Source organism: Balaenoptera acutorostrata, chromosome 5 (assembly GCF_949987535.1).
Source record: "Balaenoptera acutorostrata chromosome 5, mBalAcu1.1, whole genome shotgun sequence".
In the NCBI taxonomy this organism is placed as follows: Eukaryota; Metazoa; Chordata; class Mammalia; order Artiodactyla; family Balaenopteridae; genus Balaenoptera; species Balaenoptera acutorostrata.
Window position 1 is genome coordinate 42,347,042 of NC_080068.1, and position 17,384 is coordinate 42,364,425.

General features: G+C 38.3%; 1 protein-coding gene across 3 annotated transcripts in view; it reads right to left on the reverse strand.

Moving 5' to 3' along the window:
- Nucleotides 1–489: 489 nt before the first annotated feature.
- CDS1 (CDP-diacylglycerol synthase 1) overlaps nucleotides 490–17,384 on the reverse strand; it is a 107,641-nt gene continuing 90,746 nt past the window's right edge. For 2 of the 3 annotated variants that reach the window (XM_057547047.1, XM_057547048.1), the window contains 6 exons: nucleotides 16,288–16,356; nucleotides 13,346–13,498; nucleotides 11,278–11,397; nucleotides 9,105–9,208; nucleotides 3,239–3,362; nucleotides 490–2,968 (listed from right to left, as the gene is read on the reverse strand). In XM_057547047.1, coding sequence (XP_057403030.1) covers nucleotides 2,939–2,968; nucleotides 3,239–3,362; nucleotides 9,105–9,208; nucleotides 11,278–11,397; nucleotides 13,346–13,498; nucleotides 16,288–16,356 — 600 coding nt within the window. In that variant the 3' untranslated portion in view covers nucleotides 490–2,938. Of the gene's footprint in view, nucleotides 3,363–9,104; nucleotides 9,209–11,277; nucleotides 11,398–13,345; nucleotides 13,499–16,287; nucleotides 16,357–17,384 lie in introns of all 3 variants that reach the window. The other variant, XM_057547049.1, reaches the window with a different exon arrangement.

Sequence of the window (17,384 nt, forward strand, 5' to 3'; positions counted from 1 at the left end):
CATCTTAGAACCACACAAAATTGAAAACTGGGATGAGTGTGGAGGGGCTGTCCAAGAGACACAAATGGGAATGTGCACAGTTGGGTCTTCAGACCCCAAACCTTTCATTTGTTCAGAAGCTTGAGGGCCTAGGGAGTTGCCGGCATTGAGCCAGACACTGGGAACACAGTGGCCATCAAAACAGACGCCACCCACTGTCCAAGTAGCTTAAAGCTCTAGTGGTGACTGGGTCAAAGATTCACAAAAATAAATAACGTAATTATAAACTAAGAAGTACCCTAGAAATTCGGTGCTCTTTCAAGTAAGAGGACATCACCTCTCGACAAACACACATGTTCAGTGATCACCAGAACTTATTTATTCCCAGCCCTGAAGATGTCACTGTAGGTATCAGTGATGAAATATACACAGTATACAGTATTTCTGTAGTTGTCATTTTGTAAAGACTAGTTGAATGAATGTTTCCTCCAAAGAGAAAATGGCACAACAGAGTCAAAGTGTGATTTGTTTCAGTTTTATTTTCCTATCTATCTCAGTTTCAGTAAAAGGTTCAGAGAACTGATTGATTGACACATATCATAAGCTATCTATCTCCCACCCATATACAGTATATATACACTGTTTCCACTTTTTCTTTTCCCCTGAACAAGGTGATACTACCTATCTTTGTTCAAACCAAATTACAAATGAAGAGATACTATAAATGAGAATAAAACGGTGGTGTGTGTGTGCGTGTAGGTGTGGTCTTTTTATTCTCAGACAGTAAAATGTATACCCACCACCACAAGGGGAAAAGCACGGAGGAAACATTTGTACTAAGCAGTTAGTACCATTAGAGTACCTCTCCAAATAGCAAATTTGGAACAATAAGCCATTCATTACTGTAACGGAAGTTCCTAGTCTTTCATTTTTCTGCCGTCACATTGCTACAGTGGAATTTAAACCCTCTTCAGAGTGCAAATATAAAAATGATCAAAGTCAGGGTTTTATGGCAATCTTTACTAAAGTATATTCTTGATAAAATATATTCTATTTTAATATACATGCTATAAAAGTACACTAAAAACGTCAACCTTTAGAGCGCTGTTAAAATTAAGAATTTACTTTTTTACATACAGAATTAATATACACCCAACTCTAAATGTATTTGAGGATAGCTATTATTGTGACCCCAAATATTTCTAGCTTCATATTTTACCATAATATTGATTTTATAATACATATTCAGTAATGTGCTCATAATTCTGTTTTGCAGTGCCTCGCTCATCACTTTAAAGAAAAATGCAGAGGGAACTGCATATCTCCAAGTTCTTATGGTGCAATTCACCAAGTTTTCAACATAAGTTCCTATTACAAAATTTTCATTTTATTTTTAAAATTTTGGTAAGTAAATTCTTTTATGATCTACATTTGGAGCTTTTAATGCAGCAAGTAAAAATGAGCAATGTTGAAAATTAACTTGAAGGTAGCCTGATTTTAAAAATGATCACTTCCTTCTGTAGTAACACCTCCAATGCCAATTCTAAATTTTTATGGAATAGCGTGAAATAATGCTGACTGCACACATCCAGTGGCGATGGACTGAGTGCATGCCAGACCAAGAAATGAGACTCTTGGGACTGCCTTTAACTGTATCCACCGTAATCATGTAGTACACATGAGGCTGCTAGTCACACATTACATCTGTGGAACCCAGGCATATCTGCGATTTTTTTTTTTTTAAGTAGAGTAGTAGAACAGAAATATAAAAGAATTGAAATTTGTTTCTGATTTAAACAAAAATATTTACTCTTTTCATTAGCAAAACATTCTTTAAAATATATCTATCATCTATCTTTCCTCTGAACATTTAGCCAAGGAGCATTAGGCAATTTTTGAAGGTTTCACTGCTGACTGTTCAATACAATAAATACAGCTGTAGAGAGCACACAGCAACAATAGCTTATTTACATCCACTGAGAAGAAATTTATTCTCATCTGGTTACAGTGTCCAGTCCACCAAAGGAAAGGTTTGGCATTCGTGTGCTTTTTGTTCTTGGTGGGAATCACTTCTGCTTGATTTTCATTGTTGAAAGAAAAAAAAAAAAAATCAGCTGATGGCCTCAGATTTTCTCACATGATGTGAAAGAAGAATGCGACAAAAATTAGCTGCTACCATGGAGTTAGTCTGGGACTGGGTTTCCAGGCAGATCTCGCTTCTTCCCAGGTGAGTGTCCAGTGGGCTTCACGGGAACCAAGAGGTAGGTGCCCAGGACCCAGGCGTGCTGAGCCGCGTCCAGGAACGGGTCACTCTCGCTCAGCTGAGCACCCCCAGCTCTGCCTCAGTCACCACCCCTACTCACTACCCTATGTACTGATGCTCGTGGCTACAGAACTTATGGAAACCAGTTCACAGGGAAACAAAAGCGGAGAACTCAACCGAGAGGTGGGCTATGCATGTGTCATCATCCAGTGCTGCCTCCTGAGTTACTGTCTGTTGCGATCATGGGTGGAGGATGGGAACATATGTTCTTCATAGCAGAATTCTCCTGTGTTTCTCTTGAAAGTTTTTGAGAAGGTTATGATGTTTTTCCAAACAATTCGATCAAAGTAGAGTGTGATGTCTGCTCTTTCTGGCAAACCAATAATGGTAGAAATTTCAGCCTCTCTCTCTTGAATTTCAAACTTACCTAAAAGTGGCATGTTTTTCCCTGGCAAATGATTACTTCTTTGAAAAGTGGACAGTCTTTCTTTTTTGGATCCAGCTCAGCCCTTCAGAAAATACTTCAGACTGAAAGAGGAGGAAGTAGAGGAGAACTAACTTCCTGTTGTGCCTTACATAAAACATTTTGCTGAAATGAAGAGCAGCTCCGACTACAAAAGTAAATATTTGTGCAAAGGGCACACTGCCAGGTGCAATCTCAAGACATCCTCAATTTACTCATAGTCTTGTGACTCTTTAAAACACAAGTCTTTTAAGTGATGAAACCTAGCAAGTAATGGGAAGGAAGTTAACATCAGAAAATACACTTAGAAAAAGTACAGGATATTTTGCCTGGCATTTGCTACTTATTTCATAACTTAGATCAAGTAAGTGTTAAATATTCACAGTAATTTCAGAGAAGAAGCATTCATGTCTGTAAAACTTCAATCTATTGCATTTTCAACATTTTTCTGTACAATTACAAAATTTCATCTGTCGGTGCTTTCCGGTAGAATTCTTTACTGTCAGTCCTTCCCTCTCCAGATCCAGTTATACCTTCAAGGTGGGCTGTAGGATTCCCTTCTCAACGAGATGAGTCTTCAGCACTTTGTATACATTTAACTGCTGTTCTGGTTGAAGCACCAACAACTGCTGTAGCACTTTGCTGGGATTTGGACCCCTGATAACAGAGCAGAAAAGACAAAGTTCACACTGTTATTTTAAGAGAGCTAAAGGAAGCATATACTTGTAATTTAAAATAAACCATGCATTTAAGTGCAGAGGATCAATCTTTACAGAATTGAAACAGCTCTTGATCAGAGCCCACTTTAATGCCCAACGTTAGTGTCAAAGGGAGAAAAAAAAAAACCCTAGAACTATCTGCATTGAGAGGCGTACAGTCTAGATGTGGGAAGAATGCACAAACACAGAAGATGGGAACAGTATGAGGCAATTTAGGGAGTGCAAATCTAAGTTCCACAGAAATCCACAAAAAGGCAAGATTGGACAAGAGACACGGAAACCATTCTGTAAAAAAAAAAAGACCATTCCTGGTAGATGAGGATAAACCAAAAGAGAACATGAAGACATAATTTAAGTCTTTAGCTTCAAAGAAACATCAGACAGGGAAGGTACTCTGTTGAAGAAATACTGTTGGGGAACTCTTCCTGAGCCCAGCCCTGAAGCCCCCACCTGGGATCTACAATGGGAACAACAGCCTTTTTTCAAAGAAGGTCTCAGGTAAACCCCAATATAGGAAACAAAATAAAAGCGGATCTGCTTTAGCAGGTGGAGAGCCCTGCCCGTATCCACTGGGCAGTGACACTGCTCTCCAACAGGTATCATACCAGCCTGCACAGGGGCCTCTCCCTGGGCGGCTCCTTCTGGGGAAGCTCCTCCAACATCCCCATGCCAGCCCTTCTCTCTGCACCCTCTGATGGTGCACTCTGGGTCAGAAAAGACCCCAACCAGGATTCCCACCCTCCAGAGACACCATTGACAGGCGATTGCAGTTTCCTACCTTTTGCACTCTAGAACTCAACCCATTTATTATAAGCTGGAGATCACTTGTGTTTCTGCACTTACACTGCTAAAGTGCTATTTTGTTAAATTCAGAATGAACCTAATTCAGACTGTGATGTAGATGTATTGTTCTTTGCAATTTCTACAATCCACTTGAATAGGAAAAGCAGAGTGGGCTTACTTTTTGTGGAGAGGGATTAGGGAAATCCAATGAGAAAAAGCAAGATGGAGAATGGTGCAGAATTCTGAGAAAGACATTTACATGGGTAATTACATTTATGACTTATTGCACAATAGCATGGATTAGCCGTCCCATGGGTCACCTTTGTACACATGGCTCAACTCATTTGCCAAAAACCTGAAGCCATATGTCTCTCACAGCTACAGTCTACTCAAGTCAGGACACAGCTTGCCTTACATTTCTTCAAAAGATTCAGCAACTTCCTAACATAAACCCAGAGTAGGGCCCACAGAGAAAAGGAAGGCTATTCTAGCAAGTTCAGCTAAATGCAAAATTGTCAGCAGGGGCTCCCAGCTAGTTGCACACTGGCTCTAGCACTGTATTTCTAATCGTCTAAATGTGTACTTTCAAATGGAGGACAACATGGCTCATTCCCTACTGAGAGAACAGCAGATCAAAACAACAAAAAAAATATGAGTTAATGCTCTAAAAGCTGCCATCTTCTGCAAATAAAGAGTTCTAAGGATTTAAAGCCACTAATTACTAATACTCAAATATATCAGTTAATAAATCATATGCAAATGGATTAAATACTCCAATTAAAAAGACAAAGATTGTCAGCTGGGTTATAAAAAACAAAGAAAATCCTTGTGAGAAGAGAAAAGAGAAACACTTTAAATATAAGGAAAAAGGCACGCAAAAAATAAAAGGATAGACAAAGAAATATTATGCAAACACTAATAAGAAGAAGGCTGATGTAGCTATACTTATATTCAACAAAATAAGCTTTAAACAAGTGGTATATAAAGATGGACATTATAGAATGATACTAAGAGTGATTCAACAGTGAGACACGAGTTCTAAATGTGTGGACACCTAATACAACCTCAACATTATATATAAAGCAGAAACTGGGAGATTCTGACAAAGCTCTCTTCATAACTGATACAGAACAAGCAGATGGAAAAACAAACCAAAAAATCAGTACAGAAGATTTAGCTAAACTTCACCCAGTTGACTTAACAACACTAATCCTGAAACTGCACAATGCATATTTGATTCATGTGCACATGCAATGTATATCTGAGTAGACAATATGCCTGGGCACAAAGCAAGTCATGACAAATATTAATAAATACTGAAGTAATAAAGAGTATGTTTTCTGACCACAGTGGAATTAAAGGAAAAATCAATAAAGGAAGGAGAATGAGAAAATCTCCATTTCTTTGGAAGCAAAATCAATACACTTCTAAATAATCCCATGTCAAAGAAGATATAATACTGGAAATCAGAAAATATTTGTATCTGAATAATGAAACTACACATATAACATGTGGGATGAGAATACTTGAAAGTACTTAAAAAGAGCACTCAAAAAGCAGTAGTTAGGGCTTCCCTGGTGGCGCAGTGGTTGAGAGTCTGCCTGCCAGTGCGGGGAACGTGGGTTCGAGCCCTGATCTGGGAGGATCCCACATGCCGCGGAGCGACTGGGCCCGTGAGCCGCAGTTGCTGAGCCTGCGCGTCTGGAGCCTGTGCTCCGCAACAAGAGAGGCCGCGATAATGAGAGGCCCACACACCGCGATGAAGAGTGGCCCCCGCTTGCCACAACTAGAGAAAGCCCTTGCACAGAAACAAAGACCCAACACAGCAATAAATAAATAAGTAAAATTTTAAAAAAAAGCAGTAGTTAAGAGGAAATATATAATGTTAGATAAATATATTAGACAAGAAAGCTGAAAATCAGTAATCTAAGCTTTATCTCAAGAAGCTTGAGAAGGAACAGAAAATTGAACCTAAAGAAAGATAAAGGATGCAAAAACAGAAATATAGATCAATGGAGCAGGAAAGAAAGCCCAGAAGTAAACCCACACACCTGTGGTCAATTAATCTATGACAAAGGAGGCAAGAATATACAATGGAGAAAAGACAGTCTCTTCAACAAGTGGTGCTGGGAAAACTGGACAGCTACATGTAAAAGAATGAAATTAGAACATTCTCTAACACTATACACAAAAATAAACTCAAAATGGATCAAAGACCTAAATATAAGGCCAAACACTATAAAACTCTGAGAGGAAAACATAGGGAGAACACTCTTTGACATACATTGAAGCAATATCTTTTGGGAGCCACCTCCTAGAGTAATGAAAATAAAAACAAAAATAAATAAACAAATGGGACCTAATTAAACTTAAAAGCTTTTCCACAGCAAAGGAAACCACAAACAAAATGAAAAAATCCACAGAACGGGAGAAAATATTTGCAAATGAAGCGACTAACAAGGGATTAATCTCCAAAATATACAAACAACTCATGCAGCTCTATGTCAAAAAAAAACACAACCCAATCAAAAACTGGGCAGAAAATCTAAATAGACATTTCTCCAAAGAAGACATACAGATGGCCAAGAAGCACATGGAAAGATGCTCAACATCATTATCAGAGAAATGCAAATAAAAACTACAATGAGGTACAGCCAGAAAAAGGAACAAAATTGGGTCATTTGTAGAGACGTGGATGGATCTAGAGACTGTCATACAGAGTGAAGTAAGTCAGAAAGAGAAAAACAAATACCGTATATTAATGCATATACGTGGAACCTAGAAAAATGGTACGGATGAACCGGTTTGCAGGGCAGAAATAGAAACACAGATGTAGAGAACAAACGTATGGACACCAAGGGGGGGAAAGTGGTGGGGGGGTGGTGGTGGTGGTGTGATGAATGGGGAGATTGGTATTGACATGTATACATTAATATGTATAAAATGGATAACTAATAAGAACCTACTGTATAAAAAAATTATATAAAATTCAAAAATTTTTTTTAAAAAACTACAATGAGGTATCACCTCACACCAGTCAGAATGCCCATCATCAAAAAGTCCACAAACAATAAATGCTAAAGAGGGTGTGGAGAAAAGGGAACCCTCCTACACTGTTGGTGGGAATGTAAATTGGTAAACCCACTGTGGAGAACAGTACAGAGGTTCCTTAAAAAATTAAAAATAGAACTACCATATGATCCAGCAATCCAACTCCTGGGCATATATTCAGAGAAAACCATAATTCAAAAAGATACATGCAACCCCAATATTCGCTGCAGCACTATGGTACAATAGCCAAGACATGGAAGTAACCTAAATGTTCATTGACAGAGGAATGGATAAAGAAGATGTGGTACATATATACAATGGAATATTACTCAGCCATAAAAAAGAACAAAATAATGCCATTTGCAGCAACATGGATGGACCTAGAGATGATCATACTAAGTAAAGTAAGTGAAGTAAGTCAGACAAGGACAAATACCATATGATATCATTCATATGTGGAATCTAATTTTTAAAAATGATACAAATGAACTTATTTACAAAACAGAAACAGACTCACAGATTTCAAAAACAAACTTATGGTTACCAAAGGCAAAACATGGTGGGGGGGGGGCCCGATAAATTAGGAGCTTGTGATTAACATACACACACTACTATATGTAAAATAGATAACCAACAAGGACCTACTGTATAGCACAGGGAACTCTACTCAATATTCTATAATAACCTATATGGTTAAAGAGTCTGAAAAAGAATGAATATTTGTATAACTGAATCACTTTGCTGTACACCTGAAACTAGCACAGCATTGTAAATCAACTATAGGGCAATACAATTTTTAAAAAAGATAAAGGAATGAAAGATGAGAGTAGACATCAATGAAATAGAAAACAAATACACAACAGAGAAAGTTAAAGTCAGAATTTGATTCTTTGAAAAGATTAATGAAATAGATAAACTCCTAACAAGACTGCTCAAGGAAAATAAAAGTTAATGCAAAAATGCTCACACTACTATGGGTATATATTTAAAATGCATATTTAGGGACCTATAAATATGAGTTTCAATCCACATAACTCTAAAGGAAATACAGGTTTTCTAGGCTCAGAGACCATGGCATATAAATTTAACATGTGATTGATGTGGTTAGCTTTCACACCTCAGACTGGCATTTCAGGGCAGATCCAAAACATTAAAGTGTAGTAATGAGAATAAAGCACCCCATATAAAACAGCAGCACCCTCCACCTAGCCCCTCCCCGCCTCTCCACTCCCCACCCCCACCCCATACACACCCGTAATCCCGCAGACTGCTCTGTGTTTCTCCGTGGCTCTTATAACCACCAAGCAAGCTACATTTGTTTGTTCTCCAGTTCTGCCCCTTCTCCCTCCAACTCCCCAGTAAGAAAATAAGCCCTGAGGACAGGAACTTGGTTTGTTTTGTTCTCTGCTACATCCGTGCCCAGAACATTCCCCAACACATAGCAGGCACTCAAGCAATAACTGGTGGACTGGACGAATCATTATGTCCTCCTCCTCTTTAAATAACTCTTAGGGTTCACTGTCACCACAATGTCCACAGTTGAGAAATTAAATCTCCTGCTGTTCCAAATCTAGTACCGTTCACCCACTCTAACTGAATCTTAACTCAGCCCTATTAGACTATGACATATACTAATACTATTTTTTTAACTTGTTGAAATGTAAGGGAAATAGTTATAATCATACTGCCCAAGGCTACAGTGTGACACAGTTCCAGAAGCCACCATTCCCTTCGCGATTATAGATTACCAATGACAAAAAAAAGTAACTAATTCAAACTAATGCCTATTGAAATGAGAACTCCAAGAAATCATCTAATAAAACATTTTTTAAAAATCTAGAAGTACCTTATAAAACTTGTGATGTACACATGCACAAAAGTTGCCATCAAATACTGACAATCAAATCTGTCCATTATCCCGCCATGTCCAGGAATGGTGTTTGCAAAATCCTTCAGAAAAAAACAAACATATTAGTAACTTTTCAAAAAAATCACCGGCTATAAAATTCCTATCTGTAAATGTCTCCTTGACATCATGGACTTGAAGGAAAATACTTTACTATTGGATTTTCCCACTAAATACAAACTTACTAGAACATGTCCAACAGATTAAAACTGTATCTTTGGAATATGTGCCCATGTTAGAATGATTACTGAATTGACCCACAGCTTTCAAGTAACACTAATTAAATATTAATTAAATCTAGCACTAACTTTTTTTAGTTAATAAAACTTTTTCTAAATCAAAAATGCTATCAGCTATTACTAATCTAATCTTATAGCCTGCTCTTCTGTTTAATCAGGAACTATTTGGGGAGGTATTTTAGTGTTTTTGACAGATATACAACTGGTTCTAGCTCATGTTTATCCTAACGGTTCTTACTCTGAAATAAATATTTTACTACTGTGATAAATATTTCTTTTTTTTATGTGTTGGGGTAAAAAGGAAATCAAAATAGATAGTTCATTTGGGACATGTTTAGTTCATTAAATGGCCAAATTAAGGGAATGGTTAGTAAGCCTCTGCAGATTGACCCTGTATAGATCCATCCACACGTGTCAGGGCCCAGGAAATGGAAATGACTAATTGTCCTTCTCATTTACTCAAGCAGCCTAAAAACCTCTAAAATGCAACAGCGATTATACCTTCATTTCAGACATGAAAAGAAACCTCACCATTCACCAAGAAACCTTGGATTGGAGACCATTAAAGACCATTCTAAACATAACATTTCTCTGTTTAAAACAACTATTGAAAAACTCTTTGGTTAATTTTTGCCAACACATTTCCTTCCTTCTCTTCCCTACTAACCCAAGCACAATAGAGCCGTGGTAACTCCATCCTGCTTTGCTGTTTGCTGCCTTTACAGGCCTCTCGTCTTGCATAGCTATTGCTACGGTTCTTTGTGGATGTGTATTATCTCCCCTGGTAGGTGGTGAGCATCATGAGAACAGGGACAACATCTTGTACACTTTTGTATACTGCATTCCACCTAAGCTAGTATCTTCCCCATTGCAAGTGCTCGCTGAGTTCGCGTATTTATTTCCCTGGCCTCTGGGATCTGGCCACCACTCTCTGCAGTCTGATTGCCTACTCCCTACCATGGCCACAGTGTTCCTCTTCCCCTTCCAGCAGCTTATCTCCTCGACTCCTTTGCACTTGCTGGAACTCCCTTCCTTCGATTTCTCTGCAGGACTCATTCTCTTCCTTTCCTGATATCCCTGCTCAAACGCCACCTCCTCAGAGAAGCCTGCCCTGACCACCCCACCTTCAGTAGCCACTCTCTAACTCCCAACGGCACACATTCAGTCTTAACTTAGTGAAGCCATGTGAGGAGAGTTGAGATAATAGGCCAAATATATCTCACTTTAGGACAATTTAACTTAAACAAAACATAGGGCTAATTTTAAGTATCTGGAACAGGGATCAGCAAACTATGTCCCACAGACCAATTCCAGCCCGCTGCCTGTTTCTCGTAAGTAAAGTTTTATTAGAACCCAGCCACACCCATTCATTGACGTATTGTCCACGGGGCTCTCACACTACAGTGGAAGACTTCAGAACTGAGTAGTTTGCAATATTGCTGCTATTAGCGTACGATTTGGCCCTTTACAGAAAGAGTTTGCTGACCCCTGGTCCAGAAGAATGGACAGTTACATATCCAAAGGCTCTCTTGCACTTCCCTTCACTTGAGACTGTGACAGGACACTAAACTTAGACAATTCATAGCTGGATTCTTGGATGAACACTTCAAGGACCAAGATTCTGTGTCTGTCCCAGCATTAAGTGACACATGCCATTTCTAGAAAAGAGGGTGATATAACACTTTAAAATGTATTAACACGGAATGACCAAAACCTAGCAAGAAAGAACATACTCTGTGAGGCTGACACAAATAGGGTGGAAAAGTTTTTGCCCAGGGGCTTAATGCGGTAGACCAAAAGAGAACCAAATTCCAACTATATTACATTCTCTAATTATATTCTGTAACACTGTAACAAAGAATCTAAACACACACCTTGATTTTGAAAGCTCTTTTGAATCCGCTGGCAAAGAATCCTCCGAATGGGCCAATCAAAGATGCAAATGTGGAAAGAGCAATGCTGTGTATCTGGAAAGGATACAAGCTTACTGTTTCCTAAAGAGGGGAAAAAAAGGAGAGGGGTTGGGGCTAACTGCATGAAAAATGTATTCGAGCACTCCACCTAAACTCAGAGCCATTATATATAAACACTAAGTCAAAGCACATGCCATATCTTTGTTAATTTCACAAACTTTCAAGATCATAGGAAAAAATAAATGTGTAAGCTCTCTTAACCATTCTCTGCTTATTCAGCCAGCACTCCCTATTCCCTCTGTAAGCGTACTGAAAGCGCCTGGTGTGCTAAAATCTGATAGGCTACTCTTCTAATTTGTCTAGAAACTTCTACATCACTTGGGTCATAGGCTTACCAAGAATCAGTTAATTTCTGACAATGTTTTTCGCCAGTAGCACTTTGTTTTTGTAATTATATAATGTATTTTGTATTTGTATTTTATTTCACTTTAATTTTATATGACAAATGAGGGAGAAGTTGATCTTTCTCTTAAAATTAAGTTAAATACTGTGGAAACACCTGAAAATAAAATGCTTAAAAAGACTACCAAAATTAGCATCAGCAAGACAATTATAAAAGATTTGGGGAGGAAACCATAAACATTGAGAAGGATTCTGCAGTCAAATTATTTTGTAAATTCTTAGTTCTTACTCCACTTTAAATAAACTGAAACTACAAATTGTAGAGAGTGCATAATGGGTGTGGTTTAAGAAAGATCACTCCAATCTTTGGACCTGTTCGCAAAGGAACGGCCTTGCCCCAATCAAAGATTAGCAGTATCAAAGAGTTTTACAGCAGATAATAGATGGCTTGGACACTGAAAAAATTCTTGGAATCAATGTACTGAGCCTTCAAGTAGAGAAATAATTTGTTGGTTAACCTTCTTCTCAAAAATTAACTTTAGTTAAAAGTTAAATATTTCAGGGAATTCCCTGGAGGTCCAGTGATTAGGACTTGGCGCTTTCACTGCCGGAGGCCAGGGTTCAATTCCTGGTCAGGGAACTAAGATCCCGCAAGCTGTGTAGCACGGCCAAATAAATAATAAATAAATAAATAATAAATGTTTCAGATGCATTCATGTGTACACACACACACACACATGCACAATTATTTGATTCCCCACTTTAACCAACCACCCACTAGTCCTGGTAGCATAGATCAGCAGGGATCTACTGGACAGCATGTCAACATCCTTCAAGGTTGCCTTTAAATGGCAGCAGTGTGCTTTTGGAAGGGAAACTGATTTTTAGAAATGGCAGCTTCCTGTACTAGTAAAAGTCCCCTAAAAATCAAGTAATTTTTGAGCTGGTGATTTTTTTTTTTTTTTTAAACGTGATGATCCATTTATTTATTTATTTATTTATTTATGGCTGTGTTGGGTCTTCGTTTCTGTGCGAGGGCTTTCTCTAGTTACAGCAAGTGGGGGCCACTCTTCATTGCGGTGCGCGGGCCTCTCACTGTCGTGGCCTCTCTTGTTGCGGAGCACAAGCTCCAGACGCACAGGCTCAGTAATTGTGGCTCACGGGCCTAGTTGCTCCGCGGCATGTGGGATCTTCCCAGACCAGGGCTTGAACTCGTGTCCCCTGCATTGGCAGGCAGACTCTCAACCACTGCACCACCAGGGAAGCCCTGAGCTGATGAATTTTAATTAAGGTTTATATTGAGTCAATTTATACCAGTTACACGTGAAACTCATTATAACTCGTTTGATTTGTAGAAATCTAAGAGACATTTAAAAATGTTTTCAGGATAAATTACCACCAGTATTCAAACCATTAGGCAAGTAAGTTTCTAACAGACAACTGGTTTGTGATAGTAATATTCACTTTATATACAAAAAAGGGAAATCACAAGGGGATAGAATATACAATTGATGCCAAGCAGACAGTGATCTGTATTAACAGAGTTAAAAATTCTGCAGAAATCGATCTCTTGCAATAAATGAAGCTTAATCTTTGGGAGGGAGGATCCCCACCATGTTTATCTTACCCGTCTCAACAATGCCTTCAAAAAGGGAGGAAGTGAATAACTCTGAAGCTGGAAAAGTTCTGAGGGTTCACATTCTGTAACGAAGGAGTTTACATCACTTCGGTATTCCACCGGGCAGACAAAGTACTGGTATTTGGATAACACGTAAGCGGCCTAAATAACAAAGCAAACGTTCGTAAAACATTGAATGAAAATATGTGTGTGTGTGTGTGTGTGTGTGTGTGTGTGTGTGTGTGTATATAAAATTTTTTAAACGTATATATGTGTCAGAAAGGCCAGAAACAGAATGCCAAATTTTCCTCGCATTCACATCCTTTGAAGATGTATTTTCAACTTTGAAGATGTATTTTCAAAGTTAAATGACCATAACCGATGGAATTAAAAGACTTTAAAAAGCCATTAGAAAACAAAAGTTTTTGGAAATCAGTATGATTATAATCTCAGGATAACCACAATAAAAAGAGGGAAGGGGAAAGTGAGAAAAAGAAGCCGATTTGAACATTTAGACAAGCATTATAGCAAGGTTTTACTTTTTTTAAGAACACATATTTAAAATGTCAGCAGAAGCTAACAATTATAAAGGTATGGGGAGAGTACAGGACTAAAGTTTCTTGCATAAAGGTTATATTAATTTCATCAATTAAAAAAATAAACAGTGATTCAAAATTACTAAGAAAACAGCACAGGTGAAAAACACCATTGTTCTTAACCAACCCAGACAATGTTGACTAAATTATTCTTTCCCTGGACACATCACTGCAATTTTTAAAACTAGCTGTCCTCAGCCATGGAAGAAGATACATAAAAACAAAATATCTTATTATAAATTTAAATTGCTAGACAATAGTTCATTTTCTTTCTTTTACAGACATTCACACCATTATACTGCTCAAGAATGGTTAATAGAAGTGCAAATATAACACTAGAAATGGATATAAATTGATTTTGCTTCCAAACAACCAGTTTCCTCAAAATTACTTATTAAAAAAATATATAAGCTCCCTCCTCCTTATTTTGTCATGCTTACATTCTTATAGGATAGCTCTTTATTTTCTTCCAATGATATGGCTGTTCTTGTAGTATTTCTAAATTGTCTTTAATGATACCAGATTCTTGTAGTATTATTTAACTTAATAATCCCTTCTTCGTAATGTATAATCATTGGACAGGACCAGATCCCTTTTCATTATTCTGTTCGTCAGTTATTACCTCATTGATATTCTACCAAATAAACACTGGACTAATTTTTTTAATTCTATTGCAACTTTCATTGAGAATGAACTACACTGATAAACAGGAATTATGGTGGTTTTTCCATCCAGCCTGGCCCATTTCCATTTATTTGTGTATTTGCTCCCTCTCAAAGCTCCATGTTGTTATTTGTCACTCTATATTTGGCTATAGAATATATTCTAGAACTGTTAGGGACAAGACTCTTAAAAAATTAAACTTCCTGACAGTAATTTTTTTTAGTATATTTATCTTATATCCAGCCATTTTTCTGTGCCTTTTTTGATTTCTCACAAGACACCTTTGAATAAAAACCTAAATTCCATAATTGTACACTAATTTTTAAAACATTAACAATATCCATTATTCACAGCTAAAAGTAAACATCAATTGTTTTCAACAAGCTTCTTCTGTAAACTGGACTCACAGCAGGAAGCACCCACCAGGCCAAGCAGCTGGCATGTGTTAAAGAGACAGAACTCTTCAATATCATTTGCATTCTCTGCTTTCACTCAAAGCCACCACCCGTCCCAGCACCTGTGCACCCACAAGGCAGAACAGCTGTTAGGAACTACCAAAACACAAGAGCGGGTCTCAAGCCTAGCTTTATATGAGAATCAGCTGAGGGAGTTAATTGACCTGGGAGAGGGCTGGGACATAGGTGCTGTGTCGGCTCCCCAGGTGGTTCTGACATGAGGCCAGGATGAGAGTTACTGGGCTATAGAATACAGGCGTACCTCGTTTTATTGCACTCCCTTTACTGTGCTTCACAGGTACTGTGTTTTTCACAAATTGAAGGTCTATGGCAACCCTGCCTCAAACCAAGTCTAATGGCACCATTTTTCCAACTGCAAAGACTTCAGTGGCGGAAGTAACTACAGATGTGGTAAACTAGCAAGGGAATTAGAAGTGGAGCCTCAAGAGGGGAATGAACTGCTGCAATCTCATTATAAAACGTTCACGGATGAGGAGTTACTTCTTATGAACGAGTAAACAAAGTGGTTTCTTGAGATGAACTCTATTCCTGGTGAAGATGCAGTGAAGACTGCTGAAATGACAGCCAAGGATGTAGAATATCACATAAACTCAGTCAATAATTCAGCGGCAGGGTTTGAGAAGACTGACTCCAATTCTGAAAGAAGTTCTACTGAGCAGGGTGAAGTGCTATCAAACAGCCTTGCGTGCTACAGAGAAATCCCTCATGAAAGAAGAGACAGTCGATGTGGCAGACCTCCTTGCTGTCTTATTCAAGAGACTGCCTCAGCCACCCCACCTTCAGCAACCACCACCCTGATCAGTCAGCAGCACCAACATCAGGGCAAGACCTCCACCGGCAAAAAGATTATGGCTCACTGAAGGCTCAGATGGTGGTTAGCATTTTTTAGCCATAAAGTATTTAAAATTAAGGTATGTACACTGGTTTTTTTTAGACTTAATCTAGTACACACTTAATAGACTACAGTATAATGTAACTGTAACTTTTATAGGCACTGGGAAACCAAAACATTCACGTGACTTGCGTTACAGCAATACTCGCTTTATTGTGGTGGCCTGCAATATCTCTGAGGTATGCCTGTGGATTCTGTCTAGTGGGCTTCAGTTAATACATTATTAGCATTTTCTGGTTTAATTCTTTTAGGTTCAGAATAGACTAATAAACTTGCTACCACTTTTCAAAATATAAATAAAATAAAAATCCTAGTGAAACTCACAATGAATCCAAAGATGACTGTGGAAAAGAAACCGCCAATGAATCCTTCCCAAGTCTTTTTAGGAGACAACTGAAAAAGGCCAAATAAAATTAGAAAGAGTTACGGCACTCACAAAACACACAGATACATATGTTCAATAAATTCCCATAATACCTTGTACCTCTCTCCTTCTTTTTTTCGTATTGGAAAGGCTTTGCAACCCTTTTTCCTTCAGTCCATGATGGTGATTTATTTGTGCAAATCTCTCTAGTAGAGTCGAACACATATTAGGCCTTCAGACATCCTACATACTGTGAATATGTTTGTTTCTGTAAATAGCCTTAATTTGCTCTTTTCACTCAAAGGACTATAAACTCTATGCTGAAATAATTGTCCGATGATGTTCATGCTTATATAAACCCCCAGAATAATGTAATAAGGATGAGATATATTCATTCATTCAAAGTATACATGGTCTGTGTTGACCTACTACTGATCAAAAATAGAATGAATATAACAAAACATGGATTCTGCAGCACCCCAGATTTTCATATATTCCCAAATGCCAAGCTTACAACAGTCCTCTTTCTAAAATGGCAAAAAGCTCCATAGCCCTAGGTACAGTATTTACCTCACAAGTATGCACATATCCTCCCTCCTTTAGTCACTATCTATGTCTTTCTCGATGAAGAAACATATTGGGCTTCTGAGAATACTGTTTGTTTCAGATTCCGGCTATTGTTTATTAGTCCATGGAGCATTCAGGGAGAGAAATCTGGAGGAAAGTCTAGAACTTGGTGAAGCAGGGGCAGGAGAAAAAGATTTAGGAGTCGACAGTGCTAACTGGCTGAGGCGCTCGGTAAGAGAAGGACTCAGGACGGGGCCATGATCATCAGGAGATCACTGACGGCCTCTGTGGCCTCCTTTCAGTGGATCAATGGGAACAGAAGCCAAATAAATATCAGAGGGAAGTTTCTGAGATAGAAATGGGTGATATGCTAAACTACATGAGCTCTTGTCCTGAAGTTCATAAAGCACCAAGCCTTTCTTGATCAATCTGACAATTCCGCCATAGAGAAGTGACTGATATACACTGTCTCCTAGGATAATTCAGTATT